Below are 21,057 nucleotides of genomic sequence, written 5' to 3'. Positions count from 1 at the left end.
TTTTCATGGTTATTGAAATTACAAATTAAAATGGGAGACAAAAGTCAGGCAATAATATAATATAATTTGTTTACCAAAATATCACTTTCAGAAAATGATGATGAGGAGATGGTAACGAGGTTTCATAGATCGGTATTGAAGAGAAAGATTCTAATTTTTAAAGATAGATTCCCTTCCTAGACAAGCTCCATCATTCAAGATAGGAAGAAAGAAAGAAAGAATGAATGAAATATATTAAATGACATTTAAATTTAAATTTAGCCTCTAAATTTAAAATGCAATTGCATCTATCGTGATTCACTATATTTAAATGTTGCATCCATGTGAGCATGGTTGATTAAGCAGCATTAGATTTAGCTAGAGAAGGGAAAAGTCTAAAAGAGTAGTTTTTGTGATCAAGTGATCAGTGCAGAACTTGGAAGTGAAAAAAAAAAAATGAAGTTGATATTAAGGAACCCTAAAGAGGCAAAGTAGAAAAGGATAAAAAAAAAGCACAAGGAAGTTGCATATAGTCAGATGCTAGGAGTAGTTGCACCAAACACAAACATGCTTCTTCTTTTTTTTTATAAGTAGACAATTTTATTAAAAAAAAAAAAGGAGATATTAAATGTACAAAAAGCAATAGAACAACCAGAAGCTGAGCAACCTTGCTTCAAAATAAATGTTGTTTTATGGTTTAATGGACACCAAAAGATCCTAAAAGAACATTCTGTTTATTTCTAAGCCTTCACTCAGGAGGCATCCAGTGTAGTTTGTGTGAGGCTAAAACTCTCTCATAAATCAGACCCATATAGAATATTCAGAAATTTAAATAAAAGGGAGACTGGATCTGTGTTGATTGTGCAATGAATACCAGGACCAGGTTGTATGTGTGGATGTGTATATATATATATATATATATATATATATCACAAGAGCCTCATGATTAGGTACTCTCATCTCCATCTCCATCTCCATCTCCATGCATGATTTGTCATCAACTGGTTGGTCATGTCTGTTCCACATGCTGAATCCTTCTTTTAAAATCAAAAGGTGGCAGTGGTGATGCGTGGAAAGATGCATTTTCTCATTCTTCTTTTTTTTTTATAATGAGGCTCAGAATAGAGGAAAGAACAAGGAAGTCTCTCTGATGAGGTGAATAGGGCAAAAGAAAAAGGCAGAAGCAACATTTGAGAAACATGGCCACATGTCTCTAGCAACTTACTGATACATAATAAGGTTTTGCATAGCCAAGACCATGTGCTTCCTTTATATAAAATAACAATGACATACAAACTGCACTGTTGGAAGAAGTTTCTAGTCACAATTATTAAATCAAAGAGTGAACTAATTAATAGGTTGTTTGGAATCTCTTTCTAATGGGTATTTTTCCTTCCTTACAATAGTTACTCCAAGTGTCATTGACTAGAAAAGGTAGCTTGAGATCACTGCAAACTCACACCATCCAATAGGAATTCTAATCATTTAAGGCACAAAATTTGGAGGAAGATGTGGAAATGGCCCATAGGTTGCCCTAAATTTTTACTCATTAATTGTTTCTTAATCCATTAGGTGCTTTAGTGGCTTTGAGAGCATGTCAGAAGACAGGTGGCTGATGCTCCCAGAAAAGCCAAATTAATAATAAGGTAATCTTGAGTTTCTATAGCTTTTTGGATATTAGTTTAGTGTTTAACAAGTAGAGATAGCCAGGATTTGATTTCCTCTTTAAACTTAATTAATCATCCAGCTTTGAATTAAGGTCTCTTCAAAGCTATAATGATGTATAGATGAAGATAATGAGATTGCATTGAATTATGGGTTTTCCATAAATCATGATATAATCTCTAATTAATTAGTACTAATCATGAATTAGGTTGGCCACGTCCATTGTCGATAGCGTTTCATGCAATAAGCAGATGTAAACGTCTAACAATATTAGTGTTTATCCGGCTTCTTTTTTTTTTTTTTTTTTTGCCTGAAAAAGATGTTGGTAATTAATGGTGATTATGGAAATAGGCCTAATCTTAATTAGTTTGAAAAATCAACCACGAAAGTGAAAAAGAAACAATAAAACATATGTGGGTGTTTGAGAAAATCGCATGATGATCACATATATATATATATATATATATATATATATATATATATATATATATATATAAACAACTGTCTGATAGTACATATAAACCCTAGATGACAGGTAAACCAAAGAACACTGAGCTGTTAGCTTTTGATTGGTTTATTTGGACAAAAACATCTGTGAATGGAAAGAACGAAATGGAAGGCGGTGAAATTATATTCTGTTTGAAACTTGTAGATCTGACACAGATGGTAAGTTTCCTTTATTATAAACATAGATTATTGATCAAGAATTAATTTTCTATTAAGGCTTAACAAATACGTCTAATAGTCTCACATGATGGATGCTTTAGGATGAATATATATATAGCATAGTGCCTTTATATGCATCATTTCGTTGTATGTTCTCTTCTCACACAAAAATTTTCTACCATGGAGGATCAGTTTCCGAGAATGGAGACCTTCATACGAGAAGACTTGCCTTGTTATAGTTTTCATGGAATGGCTACAGGATCCAAATATTTTCATGATTCCATCATTTGGGGAGCTTCAACTGAGACTACTACTTGCAGGGACAATGGGAATAGTGGCATCAAATCAACAACATCATCATCATCATCTTCTTCTTCTGAGAGATTTTTTTTGAGTTCTGATTCTAGTTCATCGGTGGAGGAGGCTTCAGGTACCAATAATTTGATTGGTAACATCCCGGGGTTTGTTGAACAGGATGTTACCAAACAAATCCATGCAAGTTGTTTTCTTTCGGGATTGAGTTCTTCTATCAACTCTCCTCTCTCTGGAGCGTCACTATCTGCTACTATCAAAGAAAGCTCCAATATTCCTGTAAATTTCTTAGAATCTTTTCCAAAAATAAATCAAAATCCAGCATCTGAGCCATCTTCTCCAACGAAATTCCCAAATTTGACTTTGTTTTTGCAGGAACCTAGATTGTTAGATCCATCCAAACAAAAGAATACTGCTGATTCACTCAGTGAGAATCAAAGATTCGAGCCAATGTTACTGTTTCCAAACACTTCATTTTCCGTGCCTCAGCTTGGGCAAACTCATTGCCAACCAAGCGAAGAATGGCTCAAAATTAATCAAACCTTGACAGACTATCCCACCAGAGGCTTCAGTGATTATTGGCTTAGCACTACCAAGACACAGCCGATGAAATACACTGGTCGAAGATTGCAGAATGAGCATCAAAAGTCCTCTTTATCATCGGCGGCATCGTCACCGGGAAAGATGTTTAGAGGAGTGAGGCAAAGACACTGGGGCAAATGGGTCGCAGAGATTAGGTTACCAAGAAACCGGACAAGGGTTTGGTTAGGGACTTTTGACACGGCAAAAGAGGCCGCTATTGCTTATGATACAGCTGCCTATATGTTACGTGGAGATTATGCACATTTAAATTTCCCAGATCTTAAGCCTCAACTTAAAGCCAATTCTCAGAATGGAACAACGGCAGCCCTTCTTGAAGCAAAGTTACAATCAATATCAAAGGACAATGTTAATATTGATGCACCATCACCATCATCAAACCAGCATATATATGAAAATAACACAAAGCAGCTCAGGAGTTTGGGCCAAAACCTATCAAGAAAAGAGTGGCAATTTGAGTTGGAGAGCAAAGTTGGATTTGATTGTGAAGTGAATGAGAACAAGAATGCTCAGGAGGTTGTAGCATCTGATATAGATGCTGTTCAGTTAAGCAGAATGCCTTCCTTGGACATGGACATGATCTGGGATGCTTTGTTGCGCTCTGATTCATGAATATATGTAAATATTTCCCCTCACTTTTTATATTTTCCGACTGAGTATATATATACGGTGCTTAGATTGCCTTAGATTGAATAGATGTTCATTATGGTATTTATGTTTCTGCCTTGAATAGCATATACTAATTGAATTTTTCTTTTTCTTTTATTAACTATAGAAATTGAAGGTCATTAATTTGGTTCCTTTTCGCTTAATTAATGATCTGAATTTAGGATCTATACGTGTAGGGTTTTCTCAAATACGTTTGTTATTTGCTCAATTCATGTCCTCCTTAATTCCTCACTTTTTTTCCCTTTCTGTAAGTTTTGTTTCTGGGTTTCAGGTGTTGATTAGTTTCAGTGACAATTTGATTTGATTGTGGAATATTAGAACTTGAATTTTGCAGTTTGATCTTGTAAAGGAAAATCGATGTTTTATTTTACTGTTTTTCTTTCGCCAGGTTCTTCGCCAGGTAGCACTAGCAGGCATTGCTAAATTTAGAGCAGTGTTGGTGTCAAAAAAATAAAATAAAATAAATAGAGCAGGGTTTGGATCGGGTCATTTTCCCTGTCCAAAGTCAGAAGGCCCATAAACAAAATTAAATAATAACAATAAAAATAAAATTGGGTCATTGTGGGAAATTTTTAATTTTTGGTCGGACATTTTATATAAGGAAAATTCTCTCAGATAAAGACGCTTTTAGGCATGGCATTGCCAATTAACACATGTATGGACGAGCAATGAATGCAAAGCCACAGATTAATTTGGAAAATTTTTATTTAGATTTGGTTTATTATAAATTTAAAATATAATTTATATAATAAAATTTATATATAAAATAAATAAAATTTATATATTTATATTTGAAAATCTGGTTAGGTTGGGCTAATTTTGATCTAATTCAAATCAAATTGATGTTGGAGAAAATAGATAACCATTAACCATAATAAGGTTCACCAGCAAAATCAACTTAATGAAGCTGCTTTGTTCTGGGTTCGGGATCAAAGCGTCAGTGATCATACATGCCAGATAGCTCACACAAATAACAAGAACCATCATTTTGGCCTTCATGATCAATCGGTTGATTGGATTTGCAAACAAAAAAAGCAGCCAAAAAGAGCCATCATTTTGGCAAATCAGTCTTGCATTTCACCAGAAATACCAAGAATATTAGCATTCACAATGGCAATTAATTCAGGAATCGTATTTAAAGCATAGCCTGAGAAGCAACCACAATGTATGTTCAATAAATGCACCAAAATTCTCTCCTCCCTACAAAACTGTCATAAGTCAGCCAAACTTCTGCACCTCCCTACATCAACTAACAGTATATATTTTTTTCACAGCATAATGGACTAGAAAACAATAAAATGCAAGTTCTAGACGAATATATGAAATATCAAGAAAAATATCATATGTAATTTTAGCCACAATTCAAGAACGCTGTAATGAACACAGAGTAAATCCTACTTCTTGGAGAATTTCATTGTTCTTCGCCAGGTACTTCTTGTGTGCCTGTTTCAGCTACCATATTCTCCAAGTTTTCATTGCCAACTATTGCCATACTCTGACCTCCAATGTTTCCTGCCCTATTAGATGGCTCAAAAGGAGCTGTTTCAGCTGAAGCGTCCATACCCTTGTGACCAGCGTGAACATTAAATTGCTCCTCGAGAGATGCTGCCCTATCCAAATCCTTTTCTGCTGTTTTATCTTCATCTTCGGAATCACTTGCGCCAGAACTACTATCATTATCCAGTGTTTGAGGAGAGTCCCCTCCTGCTTCATCAGCCTTGATATTAGCATCCACCATATCTATATCCTGCTCAGGTAGCCATTGCTGTAGTGGAACTGCATCACTAATAACTGGCCCTGTTTTCAATCTTTCCCTGTAATCTTCCATTTCTATTCTGTATCTTTCTTTATCTTCAATGGCTTTCTCCTGATAAACCTGATCAACAAAGAGCATAATGAATGTTAAATGGAATTATGAAAATACAAAGGAAAAGAAGTAGAAATTATAAGAGTTAAATATGAAATATAATGTATTCCTTACTGCTTTCTCAGATTCCTTCAACTTGTTCCATAGTTCACCAATCATCTTACTGATCTCTCTGTCCCTCCCTGGGTAAAGAGGCTTCAGTCTTGCATGCTGCTCAGCGAAAAAGAAATTATAACCACTTCTGTTTGGCTTTGGATGAGCAGGATCCCTCTTTTTTATCTCATTTTTCTTTCTGCGCCGGCGCCGTTGTGTGCCTGATACAGCATGAGCATTACCAGTATCGTTGGCAGAGACATTATAATGCTGTGGCACTTGGCAAGATTGGTCTTGTGGTGCCTGATAAAGAACACCTTTGAGCTTCTCAGTCCCTATTGTTACAGTAACAAGATATCCACTGTCAAACTTCCCATCAATTACCCCAGTCACTTGAGAACTTCCTGATGATACTGCCCTAGCTGCAACAAAAATATCTTTAGAAAGGGGAAAAGGCTTATTAAAATAACAGTTCAAAGAAGCTGCAGACCTTGCTGGGAATATTAGTGATTACTGATTATGTCAGATGGAAAGGCCACAAAACAAGCAGGTGGAAATATGTGGAAATGCATCTAAAATCTACATGATGAATATAAGTTCTTTCAAACAAATTTGTTTCTTTTCCCACTTTTTTAGTCTATCAAAAGAGCAACACGAAATAAAGTTCAAGTGAGGTAACAGGACAGTAGACAGACCTCCACACAACTCTGCAGTGTTTGTCTTTTGTTGCTGGGCTGTAGCTGCTTCATACTCCGGTGATGGCTGCACAGTCACTTGTGCTGGAACCCGTGATACCATTGAGCTGTGCAAGGGAACTACACAAAGATGCATTCTATTCAAATATGAACATCCTCAAACATGATATGAAGTAAGTTTGAGTGCTCAATGCACATACCAGATGAGTCAGGAGTCCAGCCCTGGGCTTTAAAAAAGTAAATCTGCTCATAGTGGTGAAGCAAGGAGCCATAGTATTTGCGCAGCACAAAAGATGCATTTGTAGCGGTAGAAGGAAAGTTGAAAATGGTAGTCACTTCCTTCCATCTTCTCTCTCTAATAACCTGTGACTCCAAGTAAATAATTGCAACGTGACTCCAAGTAAATAATTGTAACATCAAGACTATGCAACTCATCATTATTAAACTTGTTTAGTTAGTAGTTTTTTAGCTTTTAAATGTAAGATGATGCAGTAAAACTAGAATCTACTATATGGGAACTATTGACCACTTGGTCTAGCAGTACTTCCTTTCATGCTAAAACATATGCTTATATGACATTATACATCCAACCGGATCATCAATAAAATTGAAGAAGAAAATTTAACTTTCATATCTAGATTATTAAATTGAACCTTGCAAGTGAAATTTAGCTGCCTGATGAAATTTGCTTTGTCTTTCTCATAGTCAGGAATTCCTATTACCCTAAAGTTTTTAAACTAGAATTCTTTGTTTGTCCAATTTGTTTACAACGCTCTGATATACAAGAGAAAAAGTCAATTACCACTTTCTTGGAATAGAGTCTGAAAATGATATAAATTTGATCACACGATCGGAGTTGCAATATAAAGAAACTCTTGAGATATGAGCAACCATGTTTCAATTACATCTTAATCATGGTTGCATCCTGCAGAAGGTAAATTATGAAGAATAAAAGTGACACCTGTAAGCGATAGAGCTGAAGGCCCAAAAGTAGAAAATAGTCGATCAATGAGGGATCGAGCAGATCAAGCACAATTCTATCAAGAGTAGGCATACTTCATATTTAATAAATTTCAGTAGTGGATCGTTGAAAGAAAAAAGTCGGGAAAGACAGGAATGTTTGGTGGGCACATGAAAACAAATCTGGGAGGAAATGTATCATTCTGGCAATTATCAAATTAACCCTGTTAAAGAAACAGAGAACTTTAGAATTCCAGAGAATTTTCCATACACGGTAATGACACTAGGAAGTATCAAAAGAGAGGTTAGCACATAAGCTCTTTTAGACAATAAAAAACAACAGATTTCAGTTTCTAGAAAACTTTTGGGAAAGTTCAACAAGATCCTCACTAGAGCTCCACATCAATTTTAAGTAAAAGATTACAAATGATGTCCGCAGTAGGCATTTTAATGTTACAATATTAAATTCCTCTCTGCAAGAATGGTACATTTACCAAGGCAAGAAGCATCTCAGAAAACTTATAATCAAAATGGAGCAAGTAGAAAATCAACCAGTGAATGTTTTCGTGTTACCTTCTCAAGACCACCACGAGAAGTTACCTCCATAAAGAGCCGATGCAAGTCCAACTCCCTTCCACCTATAATGGGGATCCTGCAAATTCGAATGCATAATAAGTTGGAACTTGTTAATCCTGTTCTTGAAACAGACTTCCTGTCAAATATGGGACTGTTCTCCCAAAAAAGTGCAACACAGGTTAGGAGATACAGAAAATACATGTCTCTAAGAGTTCCTCTCCTAGAACAACAAATCTGTTCTTCACCAAGACTGTCTAATTTAAAAAATAAATACTTGCAAATCCCGTTATTGAAGCAGAAATGGCACTTAGATAGTAAACTCATGAAATTAGGAAGACCACAAACAGAGTTGGTACGCGATTTCTTTAAATGAACCCATCAATCGTTAGCATCCAATGTTTTATTGTTTGTACCATAATTTTACTCAAGTTTCATGTTAAGGATCATATTCTGCAGCAACCATACTACCAGAAATCACCCCAGAAAAACAAGAAACAACACCAATTTTAACTTATGTGGAATGTATTAGTGATAATTTTATTGAAAAATAGGGGAAGGTTCAAAGGAAAAAACAAAGATCGCATTCTGAAGTGAAAACAGGAGAAAAACAAGAAGTTGGAGGCAAGTTTTAGTAGGTAGTAAGAGGAGCTATACTCAACTCAACTCAACTAATCCTCTATCCCAAAAATTTGGGGACAACTACATGGATTCGCTTTCTCCACTCTAAACGATTTTGGGTTAAATACTCAGAAATGTGTAATACTTCATCATGTTGTACTACTCTCCTCCAAGTCAATTTAGGTCTACCCCTTTTTTTCTTTCTACCCTCTAACCTAATGTGCTCTACTTGTCTGACTGGAGCCTCCGTATGTCTACGCTTCATATGACCAAACCATCTCAATCTTCCTTCTCTCAACTTATCTTCAATTGGCACCACTCCTACCTTTTCTTTAATACTCTCATTACGGGATTTATCTAGTCTAATATGGCCACTCATCCACCTTAACATTCTCATCTCTGCAACTCTTATCTTAGACGCATAAGATTCTTTCAGTGCCCAACACTCACTACCATATAACATAGTCGGTCGTATGGCTATACGGTAAAATTTTCCTTTCAACTTATTGGGAATCTTACGATCACATAAAACTCCAGTGGCACGTCTCCACTTCAACCATCCGGCTTTAATCCTATGACTAATATCCTCCTCACATCCCCCATCTACTTGAAGGACTGAGCCTAGATATTTAAAATGATTACTTTGGGACAGTACTACTCCATTCAAACTAACTCCTTCCCTATCACCAGTTTGGCCTTCACTGAACTTGCAATGCATGTATTTTGCCTTCGTTCTACTTAACTTAAAACCCTTTGACTCTAGAGTACTTCTCCAAAGCTCTAGCTTTCTATTGACTCCTTCTCGTGTCTCATCTATCAGAATGATATTATCCGCAAACATCATGTACTAAGGAATACTCTCTTGTATGTGTTTCATCAATTCATCTAAAACTAATGTAAAAAGGTAAGGGCTTATGGTTGATCCTTGGTGTAATCCAATTGAGATCGAAAAATCTCTTGTGTCCGCTCCAACTATGCGCAAAATAGTAGTTGCTCCTTCATACACATCTTTCAACACTTGTATGTACCTAATAGATACCCTCTTTTGTTCTAACACATTCCATAAGACATCTCTTGGAACACTATCATAAGCCTTTTTCAAATCAATAAAAACCATGTGTAGATCTTTCTTCACATCTCTATATTTCTCCTTCAAGCTTCTAATGAGAAAGATAGCTTCCATAGTTGAACGACCGGATATGAAACAAAATTGATTGAGAGAGATAGAAGTATCATGACGTAGTCGATGCTCCACAACTCTCTCCCACAACTTCATAGTATGGCTCATGAGTTTAATTCTCCTATAGTTTAAGCAACTCTGTATGTCTCCCTTATTTTTAAAAATAGGTACTAAAATACTCCTCCTCCATTCATCAGGCATTTTCTTTGAGTTTAGAATCTTATTAAATAATTTAGTTAACCATGCCACTCCCATATCTCCCAAACACTTTCACATTTCAATTGGTATTTCATCAGGTTCACAGGCTTTACCCACTTTCATTCTCTTAAGTGCTTCCTTTACTTCTAAAGATCTAATACTTCTAGTATAATTCACATTCTTTTCTATTGTTCTATAGTCTATATTCACGCTATTACCATTTTGACTATTATTAAAGAGATCATTAAAATAATTTCTCCATCTTTCTTTAATGTCCTCATCTTTCACCAACACTTTTCCTTCTTTATCCTTAATGCACCAACTTGATTGAGATCTTGACATTTCCTTTCTCTCCTCCTTGCTAATCTATAAATATCTTTCTCCCCTTCTTTAGTTTCAAGTTTCTCATATAACTTTTTAAAGGCCTGTGCTTTTGCTTGACTAATTGCCTTTTTTGCCTCTTTCTTTGCTATCTTGTACTGTTCATATGCCTCATTATTATCACATTTAGGTAATTTCTTATACCATTCCCTTTTTCTCTTCACTTCCTTTTGTACTTCCTCATTCCACCACTATCTCTCTTTTGAGGGTAGTCTATGTCCTTTAGACTCTCCAAGTACTTTTCTAACTAACTACTTCTCTAATCTTTGATACCATCTGTATCCACATATCATTGGCCTCCATATTCAGCTTCCATACTTCGGACTCGAGAAACTCATTTTTGAACTTCACTTGCCTTACTCCTTTGAACTCCCACCACTTTGTTTGAGCTACACTATTTCTTCTAACCTTACTTGAATTGTTCCTAAACTTGACATCCAAAACCACCAACCGATGTTGACTTGTTAAAGCCTCTCTTGGAATGACCTTGCAATCCTTGCATAGAGCTCTATTTGTCTTCCTGGTTAAGAGGAAGTTGATTTGGCTTATATGTTGCCCACTTTTGAAAGTCACTAAATGTGACTCTTTTTATAAAGTAGGTATTTGCTAGTATTAGGTCGTATGCCATAGCAAAATCTAGGATGCTTTTTCCCTCCTCATTTCGACTGCCAAAACCAAAACCTCCATGAACATTCTCATAACCTTGTCTATTACTTCCTACATGTCCATTCAAATCTCCACCAATGAAAACATTCTCTTCATTCGGTATGTTTTGCATTAAATCATCCATATCTTCTCAAAACTTTTGTTTACTCTGACTATCTAGTCCTATTTGTGGGGCATAAGCACTAACTATATTTATTATTTCTCCTTCTAGTATTACCTTTACTAGTATAATTCTATCTCCTACTCTTTTCACAGCTATTACTGCGTCTTTCAATGTCCTGTCTATGATTATGTCCACTCCGTTCTTGTTTCTCTCCTTTCCGATAAATCACAGTTTGTATCCTAAATTACCCACTTCCTTACTTTTCTCTCCTATCCATTTAGTCTCCTGAATGCAAGCAATATTCACTCTTCTCCTTTCCAAGGTATCCACAAGCTCCATTAATTTTCCTGTAAGTGATCCAACATTTCAAGTACCAACCCTGATCCTCCTATCCTGCTCCTTCCTACTTGGTCTCCTTCTATGATATCTATTGTTTTCTATGTCTATCTTGTGTTCTGTTCCACTATCTGTTCTACTATCTGTCCTATGGACTAACTTCTTTACCCACACCCGTTTTTCTATGTCTATCTTGTGTTCTGTTCCACCATCTGTTCTACTATCTGTCCTATGGACTAACTTCTTTACCCACACCCGTCCATGATGTGGGAACCCTTGCTCACTTAACACCACACCCTGGCGCAGGCATGGTGCGTCGCTTTCGGTGAACGCCCTACACCCTTGCATATTTCTCACTACACCCGGGCTCCGATGTAGAGCGTCATAAGTAGAGGACTCCCCAACATTTATATTATTTAAATCCATATCATAAAGTACGAGGAGCTATGTTTTTTAATTTTTTTTTTTTTATCTCCAGCAGTCCTAGATCAACTTGGACTCCTTATTTAACAAGAGTAATTGTTTCAGAATTAATTTTGAGGCTTTTTCTATTCTATTTAGGACTCAATCATGTTTCCTACTTAGGCTAGGACTAGTTAATTTCCTACTTTATCTTTATCTTCTTAATGTATTTGGATTTAGTTTAAATTCCTATTTAGTAGAGCTATCTTCCTATTAGGTTTGAGTCTAGAACTCTGTAAATACTACCAAAACTATGTATTTCAGATTCAGATTTCAATTAATAAATTTTCAGCAAAGATTTTACTCTCAAATTCTCTCTCACGTGTGTGTGTGTGAGTGATTTATCTAGTTTCACTGTGTCAAGTGGTATAACAACAAGGATGGCAACTGGCAGTGATGATGACAATGGCCCTTCCCATGGTGATCGGAGAGCTAGAGCCCTTGAACCAAGGGACGATGTGTTGCAGCATTTGAAGCACTTACTAGAGCAACGAGTGAACCACAAGTTAAGGCATATAGAAAGACGTCTCGAAAAAATTGCAAATTGCCTTGTTGCTTTAGAAATCAATGGCAACAGGGATCGGGTGGACAACAGAAGGCCAAGGGATGGTGCAGCCTATGAAGACCCTATTGAACGGCCAATTGTTGCACGTAGGCATTCTGGCTATAATGAGGACTCTGAAGAAGATGAATATGAACCCCAAGAATTCCCTAAACACCAACGGCAAGGGAAATATAGGAGGAGAGGTGCTCGTGGTTATGATGAGTGGGAGAACAAGAATTTTCAACTCAAAGTTGATATTCCCAACTTCAATGGAAGTTTCAACATCGAGGAATTTCTGGATTGGATAGCTGATGTGGAAAGATTCTTCGATTTCATAGAGACAGCTCCAGAAAAGAGGGTAAAAGTAGTAGCATGTTGGTTGGAGGGTGGTGTTTCTGCTTGGTGGGAGAGACTACAATTTAGGAGGGAGCAAAAAGGTAAGGAACAGGTTCGAACTTGGTACTGGATGAAGTATTTGCTACAACAAGAGTTTTTGCCTGTAGATTGAGCAAATTCTATTCCAATAATACCAAAGACGCCAACAAGGTAGCCGAATGGTTCATGAATACACAGCTGAATTTATGAGATTGGCTGAAAGAAACAACCTTCATGAATGCAGATTGTAAGGTATTTGGAGGAACTAAAGCCATCTGTCAAGGACTGGATTGGAGTTTAAGTATTGCAGACCTTATTCAAGGCTAGTAATATAGCCTCAAAGACGGAGATGATGCAAAGAGGTAGTTTCAATTCCTATAAAACCACAAGTCCAGGTGCTAGAGCTAAAGCAAATGATTATGATGGATCTTATGAGAAGTATAATAGCAACCGTACTAGCAAGGAGCTTGTCCAAGAAGAGAAAGCAGCTGAAAGCATCCAATGAATGAAGGGAAGGAGAAAGAGATGCCTAAAGCCGCCAATCCTTATGCTAGACCAATCTATGGGAAGTGTTTTAAGTGCAACCAGTAAAGGCATCTTTCTAGTGATTTTCCTTTGAGGAAAACAGTGAATATTGTTGCAAGAGAAGAGGAAGATGAGGCTAAAATTTGTTGTGAAGCCAAAAGGGAAAAGAATGAATATGAAGAGGAGCTTAATGAGCGACAAAACTATGTGGTTAGAAGGATGATGCTAGCTCCAAAGCAAGAGGATCATACACAATGCCACATTGCCACCAACTATTCCGAACCAAATGCATTATTAATAATAGAATATTTGATGTTATTATTAATAGTAGTAGTTGTAGGGAAAGACACTGTAAAGAGTTTGGATTTACCAAACAAAAAGCATCATAACCCATACACTTTGGGGTGGATCAAGACAACAATCGGCATTATTGAGGTGAATGAAAGGTTCAAGGTTCCTTTCTCCATTGGCCAATACAAAGATGAGGTGTATTGTGATGTTGTAGACGTAGATGTGTGCCATTTATTGTTTGGGAGGCCATGGCAATATGTTGTCAATGCACAACACTCCAAAAGAACCAATACCTATAGCATTGAGAAGGAAGGGGTGAAGTATTATCTTTTGCCATTAAAGAATAAATCAATAAAGAAGGAGGTGCAGACCTTCTTCGCAATCACTAAAGAGTTCGAGGTGGAGGCCAAGGAAACAAAGCAAGTCCATACTTTGGTTGTAAAGCAAATCCTTATGGTGGAGTCAAAATCCCAAGTGGAGGAGCCTCCCGAGCTAGTAAGACCATTGTTAAAGGAGTTCGAGGAGTTGATGTCAGATGACATACCGGATGGATTCCCACATTGATCTTATTCTGGGTGCTAGCTTGCTAAATTTGCCACACTATCACATGAGGGGTAAGAGAGTGAGATACTTAAGGAGAAAGTGAAGGAGCTCTTGCAAAAGGGGCTTATTAAGGAAATCATGAGTCCATGTGCTATTCCCACATTGTTAACACCTAAGAAAGATGGGAGTTGGAGGATGTATGTAGATAGTTGTGTCATCAACAAAATTATGGTGGGCTATAAATTCCCAATTCCATAATTGGATGATATGTTGGATCAATTACATGGTGCTAGATGGTTCACCAAGCTAAATTTGAAGAATGGGTACCATCAAATATGTACAAGACCTAGTGATGAATGAAAAATAGCATTCAAGACAAAGGATGGGCTTTATGAGTGGCTTGTCATGCCATTCGGGTTGTTAAATGCACTTAGTATCTTCATGAGATTAATTAACCAGGTATTGAAACCTTTTATTGGGCACCTTGTAATTGTTTATTTTGATGACATTTTAATATATAGCAAGTCAAAAGAGGACCACTTAATGTACTTGAGGAAGGTGTTATTAGCCTTGCAGAAGAATAAGCTATACATCAACCTTAAGAAGTATAGTTTCATGACCAACAAACTATTATTCTTGGGGTATGTTATAAGCGCAGAAGGCATAAAAGTAGATGAGGCAAAGGTCAAAGCAATCAAAAAGGGGCTGACCCATACTACTATTTTAGAAGTTCAAAGTTTCCAAGGGTTAGTCATATTCTATCGGCATTTTATCAAAGATTTCAGCACCATACCGGCACCAATGACCGAGTGCCTAAAGAAGGGAAAGTTCCAATGAGATGAGGAGGCAGCAAGTAGCTTTGCAATTCTTAAGAAAAAGCTTTGTACCACACTGGTACTAGCTTTACCAAACTTTGAAAAGCAATTTAAGGTGGATTGTGATATAAGTGGAATCGGGATTGGAGCGGTTTTATCCCAAGAGAAAAGTCTTGTGACATATTTTAATGAAAAGCTAAATGATGCTAGGAGGAATTAGAGCACCTATAACAAAGAGTTCTACTCGGTAGTGCGTGCTCTTAAAACTTGGGAGCATTATTTGATAGGTAAAGAGTTCATCTTATATTTAGACCACGAGGCCTTGAAGTATCTAAATAGCCAAAAGAGGATTAGTAAAGATATGCATGCAAGGTAGTGCCAATTCTTGTAACAATTTCCTTTTAGGTTCAAGCACAAATCCAGAGTTCAAAATCGGGTAACGGATTCTTTGAGTAGGTGTGGAGCATTATTGGTGACTTTGAGCCATAAGAATGTGGGGTTTGAGCAACTAAAGGAACTCTATGCCAATGATGAAGACTTTGGAGAAATATGGGGTAAGTGTTCTTAAGGCCATCCTTATGAAAATTTTTATGTGCTTGATGGGTATTTGATGCATGAGAACTAGCTTTATCTTCCTCGAACCTCATTTTGGGAGAAAGTAATCCAAGATCTGTATGGAGGGGGACTAGCTAGCCATTTGGAAAGAGATAAGACCATTGCAGCAGTGAAAGAAAGAAATTTTTAGCCTAAATTGTGCAAGGATGTAACCAGGTTTGTCATGAAGTGCTTTACTTGTCAAACCACTAAGAGACAATCTCAAAATACTGGTTTATACATGCCTTTGCCTATACCTGAATATATTTGGAAAGATTTATCCATGGATTTTGTGTTAGGATTGCCAAGAACAGAAAGGGAAGTGGATTCGGTGTTTATGGTTATTAATAAATTTTCTAAGATAGCACATTTTATTCCTTGTAGAGAGACTTCTAATGCAATTTATGTTGCTAAATTGTTCTTCAAGGAAGTGGTTCGTTTGTATAAGGTGCCTAAGTCAATCACTTCAGATCGAGATAATAAGTTCTTAGGACACTTTTGGAGGACCTTGTGGAAACTTTTTGATTCATCTTTGAATTTCAGTAGTACAACACATCCTTAAAGTGATGGTCAAACCGAAGTAGTCAATTACAAATTGGAAAATCTAATTTGAAGCATTTGTAGAGATAAACCCAAGCAATGGGATGTGGCTTTGTCCCAAGCTGAATTTGCCTACAATAGTGTCATTCATAGTGCTATTGGAAGGTCTCCATTTTCAGTGGTATACACAAAAGTGCCTCAACATGCTCTTGACTTGGTCAAATTACCTAAAGAAGATGGAAAGAGTGTAGCAGCCAAGCACATGGTGGAACAAGTTGTTGAGGTGCACAAAGAGGTAAAGTTGAAGCTAGAAGAGGCTAACAAGAAGTACAAAGAAGCAGCTAATAAACTCAAGCAAAAGCAAGTGTTTGAGGTAGATGACAAGGTAATGGTGTTCCTAAGGTGTAAGAAGTTTCCCATTGGTACTTATAGCAAGCTCCAACCAAAGAAATATGGACCTTAAGAAATTGTCAAACGAATTAATAACAATGCATATATTGTTGATTTGCCCGATAGCGTGGGAATTTTGCGTACTTTCAATGTAGCTGATTTATATCCATACCATTCCATGGATGAGCCTTTGTATCCTCCTAATGACTCAAACTTGACATCGAGTTTTTCCCAAGTGGAGGAGACTGATGTGGAACGTATTAGTGATAATTTTATTGAAAAATGAGAAAAGGTTCAAAGGAAAAAAACAAAAGAAACATTATGGAGTGAAAACGGGATAAAAACAACAAGTTTGAGGCAAGTTTCAGTGGGCAGTAAGAGGAGCTACGTTTTTTAATTATTTTTTTTAATCTCTAGTAGTCCTAGATCAACTTGAACTCCTTTTTTAACAAAAATAATTGTTTCAAAATTAATTTTGAGGCTTTTCCTATTCTATTTAGGACTCCATCATGTTTCCTACTTAGGCTAGGACTAGTTAATTTCCTATTTTATCTTTATCTTCTTAATGTATTTGGATTTAGTTTAAATTCCTATTTAGTAGAGCTATCTTCCTATTAGGATTGGGAGCCTAAAACTTTATAAATACTCCCAAAACTATGTATTTCGGATTCAGATTTCAATTAATAAATTTTCAGCAAAGATTTTACTCTCAAATTATTTCTCTCACGTGTGTGTGATTTATCTAGCTTCACTGCATCATTGGCTGATCTGGTGTCCCATTCACAAAAATAAATAAATAAATAAGCATGAAAAGACACCAAAAACCCCCCATCCAAAGAGATGTTAGTTCGGAAAATCAATTAATGTATGAAAATCCTCATAAAAAAAAAATCAATTCCTCCAGAAAAATGATACAGTAATAATACTCTTCAATTGAGATCTTAGACAAGTATATGCAATACCAAAGAGAAAAACCAATGGCCTACTGAAAATCAAAAGCAATTAAATTAAATTGTGAACAAAGAAAGAAAGTTTGCAGTTTACCAATTGAATCAAGTAAAAATTGGAATTCTTTTTTCAATTCTTTTGTTTCACAATTAACTTTAGCTATGTCCAAAACTCAGCAACAAGAATAAGTAACAATCTCTAAAACGCTATCTGTTTGTGTCACAACCCTGATATGCAGTGTAGTTACTACCATTCCATTCACATCCTTGTAAACTTGTAACAAACAGACAAACATTCTGCAAAATTCATCAATATGGAGATCTGAAAGTTTCAATTGGACTGCCTGCAGATAAACTAGACAGGTCTATGACTAAGAGTTACTCGCAAAAGCAACTTGCCAACAAAAGCAATATCCTACAACTAAATGCTGAGGCCTTCACACAAGATTTGCCAGGCACATTGCTTGCATTCTTTGAAAATAAGATTCTGATAAAACAAGGAACACAGCCTTGTGAAACAAATGCAAAAATGTTGGGGGAAAAGGATGAAAAAGTAATAGCATAGACATTTGATATTAACAGCATAAATATGGTATCCAAACTTGGTGATGGATAACCAATCACATTCACTAAAAAAGTCACAAACAAATAGTAAAAAATATTTCTATTTTTTTTTCCCATCACCAAACCATTTTCAAACCTACAGTAAGCAGCATGAACACGTGGAACATATATGATATAATTAAGGAGTGACTGAGAGAAATAATCATTTTTGGTTTCCAACCCAAGATATTGGTACCCTAGGATTTAAAATAGCAGGATCCTACCATTTAAATATGGGAAATTCTAGAATAGAGAGGCTTATAATGGACATGTGAAGTATGTCATGAAACTTACATGAACTTGGTACCCATAGTAGCATGGAGCTTCTCCAACGTAGCCATGAAAAGCTTAGGACTGGCAACAACATCCTCATATCTTGCAAGAGGTGCTGGGTACTGGAGATAGCTCATCACTGGTTCTTTCATAGGCACCGGACTCTGCTTGTCACAAGAAGTTGATGCCATTGCCGACCCTTAAACCATCAAAACCTTCGTACAAATAGCTCTTTTTCACTGCAGTGCAGAAAAATACAGAAGGAAAGAAACAAATCAAGAATCAACAGATCAAGAAAAAAGGAAAATAAGAAAGAGTTCAGAATCAACAGACAATAGAAAATTGCAGAGAGAACTAACTGCATGGAAAAAGCAAGAGACAAGGGAGCTCATCAGAGACAACGACAAGAAATACAGGAGTTAAAGAAAGGCCAAATATCAAATAGACAGTGACAAACCCATACATAAAAAACAGAGTAAAATTTAATGAACAAACCAAAAGGTAGCTATTAAAATCATAGTTCAGATTGCAGTTGAGAACAGTACTAAATTGCTAACAATGTATCATAAAAATTTTGATATTTATCAACAACCTCAGTTTATGCATTAACGCCCCGTAACAATGGAAAAATTCAATGCCCAAGAAAAGCAAATGTCATATTAAAACTGTCATAGCCATGAATTCCTCCAGAGCCCTATAGATGTAACTGCAAACGAAGCCCATCAAAGCAAGTTTCAGGTCTTTCAAACAGACACACACAAACAAAAGAGATGACACCTTTTAGACTTTTGCAATAAACACCCAGATGCTAAAAATGTATCTTTTTTCTCCCTCTTAAAGCATAGTTCGCAGGCCTATATAATGCTATATTAGCAGCAGCTATTTCCTTGTCTGACATTGTAAAGATATCCTGACGTCAAAAGGGTACTACGAAGATGCTATATCAATATGCAATTTGTATTGTGTCTGTGTGGATGTACTTAGTGCAAGTCCTCTGACCCTCTCCTCTCTTTTCTATTATCTTATGCACATCTGATACACTTTCGGAGTTGAAGTTAAAGATATGGAACATACCATGGTGGGGTTTTTGTGTGGGTTCAAGTTGTCCATCAATCAAGAATGTCAAGCAAAAGCCTCAATATAAACCCAAAAAGGAGCAAACCCCACCTTTGCCCAAAAGATCACCCTTCTTGAAATTTCAAATCACAACCGGTACTTCTCTAATCTCTTCTCTCTCTAGTGGAGGACAGAGAAATATAACAAAGGAAATAAAAAATTGCCCACAATTAGAAAAATGAAATACAATACTGAACTGCTCATTACTGTTATATATCTTTCTCTAATGTGAATAAAGAATAGTATTATTATTCTTCTTATTAATATGTTTCTTGTTTTATATCTCTCCAAGAACCAAGAAAATAACCAAGATAGATAAAAAAAGATTATAGAATGGAAACCCAGATGCAGAAATGAGAGATACCAGAGTTTAAAATAAGAAAAATACATAAAAGAAATATCAAAAAAAAAAAAAAAACTTACCTATAGTGAGACCGGCAGAATTGAGCATGCAAAATGAAATGCAATATGGAAGCAACTTAAGACTAAACCTTTATTAATAAACAAAAATGGAGAGATTATTAAGAAAAATGTATTTATTTTCTCTCTGTCTATATTTTGATAATTTTTGTATGGTGATGAGAAGTAGTGGAGAAGAAAAAACAACCCAAAATACATCAAATATAGGAAAAATGCAGATATACCCTTCATTATTTTCAGGTCTCTCTTGAAATACTAAAGGGCAGTATTGGTATTCCATTGGCTTTTAATAAGGGTAGAGTGCCATGTTATCAAAATGATAAGTTTAGGTGCCCAAATCAAATGATCTAAAAATGGAAAATAATCAATTAATACTGAAAAAATATAATAAAAACCCACATTTATTGCGAGATAATAACGTAAAAACAAAATATATTTATTGTTATGGTTAATGGTGGAGACGGGTAATATTAATGGAAGTTGGTGAAAATGGGGGCTTGGCGTTGCAGAAGAAGTTATCAAATTAACCAAATGGGTGGCAAAAACGTGTCCTATTGACTTCCCGATTGAAACGGCACTTTTTTTTTTTTTTTAATTAAATATATCAAAAGTGATAAGAACCGAAGAAAATAAAAAATAAAAAAATAAAAGATTTTGAGATATGGGTGCCGTAACAGCAGCTCCCTTAAATTTTAATTAAGGTAATTATTAATTAAGGCATTTAAGGACTTTAGAATAAGTCCCAACCAACCCTCTGCCTCTCCAGCAAGTCATTAATCTCCTTATTTTAGTATATATGCTTAGAAATATGCCCATTTATTGATTAAAATTACAATTAATCATCATCACCACCAACCTTTCTTAACTTCTTTTTCTGAGAATATTGATGGGGTTTCTTTTTGGTCAAATGGGTATCTTTGGGTTTTTGTGGGTTTTGGATCCTTGTTCTTGTTGTAAGTTAGCAGGTTAATGATTTTGTTCCATTTGAGGTAATTGCAAGTACACTAATGTTTCTATTTCTACATAGTTTTGAATTTTTTATTTGATTTTGATCT

At 35.9% G+C, this 21,057-nt stretch overlaps 2 protein-coding genes across 8 annotated transcripts; one reads left to right on the top strand and one right to left on the bottom strand.

Annotated features, from left to right (window-relative positions):
* The first annotated feature begins 2,183 nt into the window (after positions 1–2,183).
* On the top strand, positions 2,184–3,991 carry LOC110665870 (ethylene-responsive transcription factor ERF062). 2 transcript variants are annotated; one of them, XM_021826163.2, is made up of 2 exons: positions 2,184–2,310; positions 2,503–3,991. In XM_021826163.2, the coding sequence occupies exons 1-2, from the start codon at positions 2,257–2,259 to the stop codon at positions 3,832–3,834; spliced, it is 1,386 nt and encodes a 461-aa protein (XP_021681855.2). In that variant the 5' UTR covers positions 2,184–2,256; the 3' UTR covers positions 3,835–3,991. The 2 variants fall into 2 exon arrangements, with proteins under 2 accessions (XP_021681855.2, XP_021681856.2); XM_021826164.2 differs by lacking the exon at positions 2,184–2,310 and having other exon boundaries at positions 2,377–2,901; positions 2,998–3,991.
* Positions 3,992–5,039: 1,048 nt separating this feature from the next.
* LOC110665869 (high mobility group B protein 15) lies at positions 5,040–20,157 on the bottom strand. 6 transcript variants are annotated; one of them, XM_058145274.1, is made up of 8 exons: positions 20,006–20,151; positions 19,541–19,702; positions 18,488–18,705; positions 8,107–8,158; positions 6,747–6,909; positions 6,547–6,666; positions 5,873–6,273; positions 5,040–5,767 (listed from the first exon to the last, which is right to left on the bottom strand). In XM_058145274.1, the coding sequence occupies exons 3-8, from the start codon at positions 18,655–18,657 to the stop codon at positions 5,303–5,305; spliced, it is 1,371 nt and encodes a 456-aa protein (XP_058001257.1). In that variant the 5' UTR covers positions 18,658–18,705; positions 19,541–19,702; positions 20,006–20,151; the 3' UTR covers positions 5,040–5,302. The 6 variants fall into 6 exon arrangements, with proteins under 6 accessions (XP_058001257.1, XP_021681853.2, XP_021681851.2 ...); XM_021826161.2 differs by having other exon boundaries at positions 8,080–8,158; positions 19,634–19,702; XM_021826159.2 differs by having other exon boundaries at positions 8,080–8,158; positions 20,006–20,150.
* Positions 20,158–21,057: the final 900 nt, after the last annotated feature.

Source organism: Hevea brasiliensis, chromosome 4 (genome assembly GCF_030052815.1).
Source record: "Hevea brasiliensis isolate MT/VB/25A 57/8 chromosome 4, ASM3005281v1, whole genome shotgun sequence".
Taxonomy (NCBI): Eukaryota; Viridiplantae; Streptophyta; class Magnoliopsida; order Malpighiales; family Euphorbiaceae; genus Hevea; species Hevea brasiliensis.
Note: the sequence above shows the minus strand (reverse complement) of the source record. Positions and strands in the feature narration are given on the sequence as shown.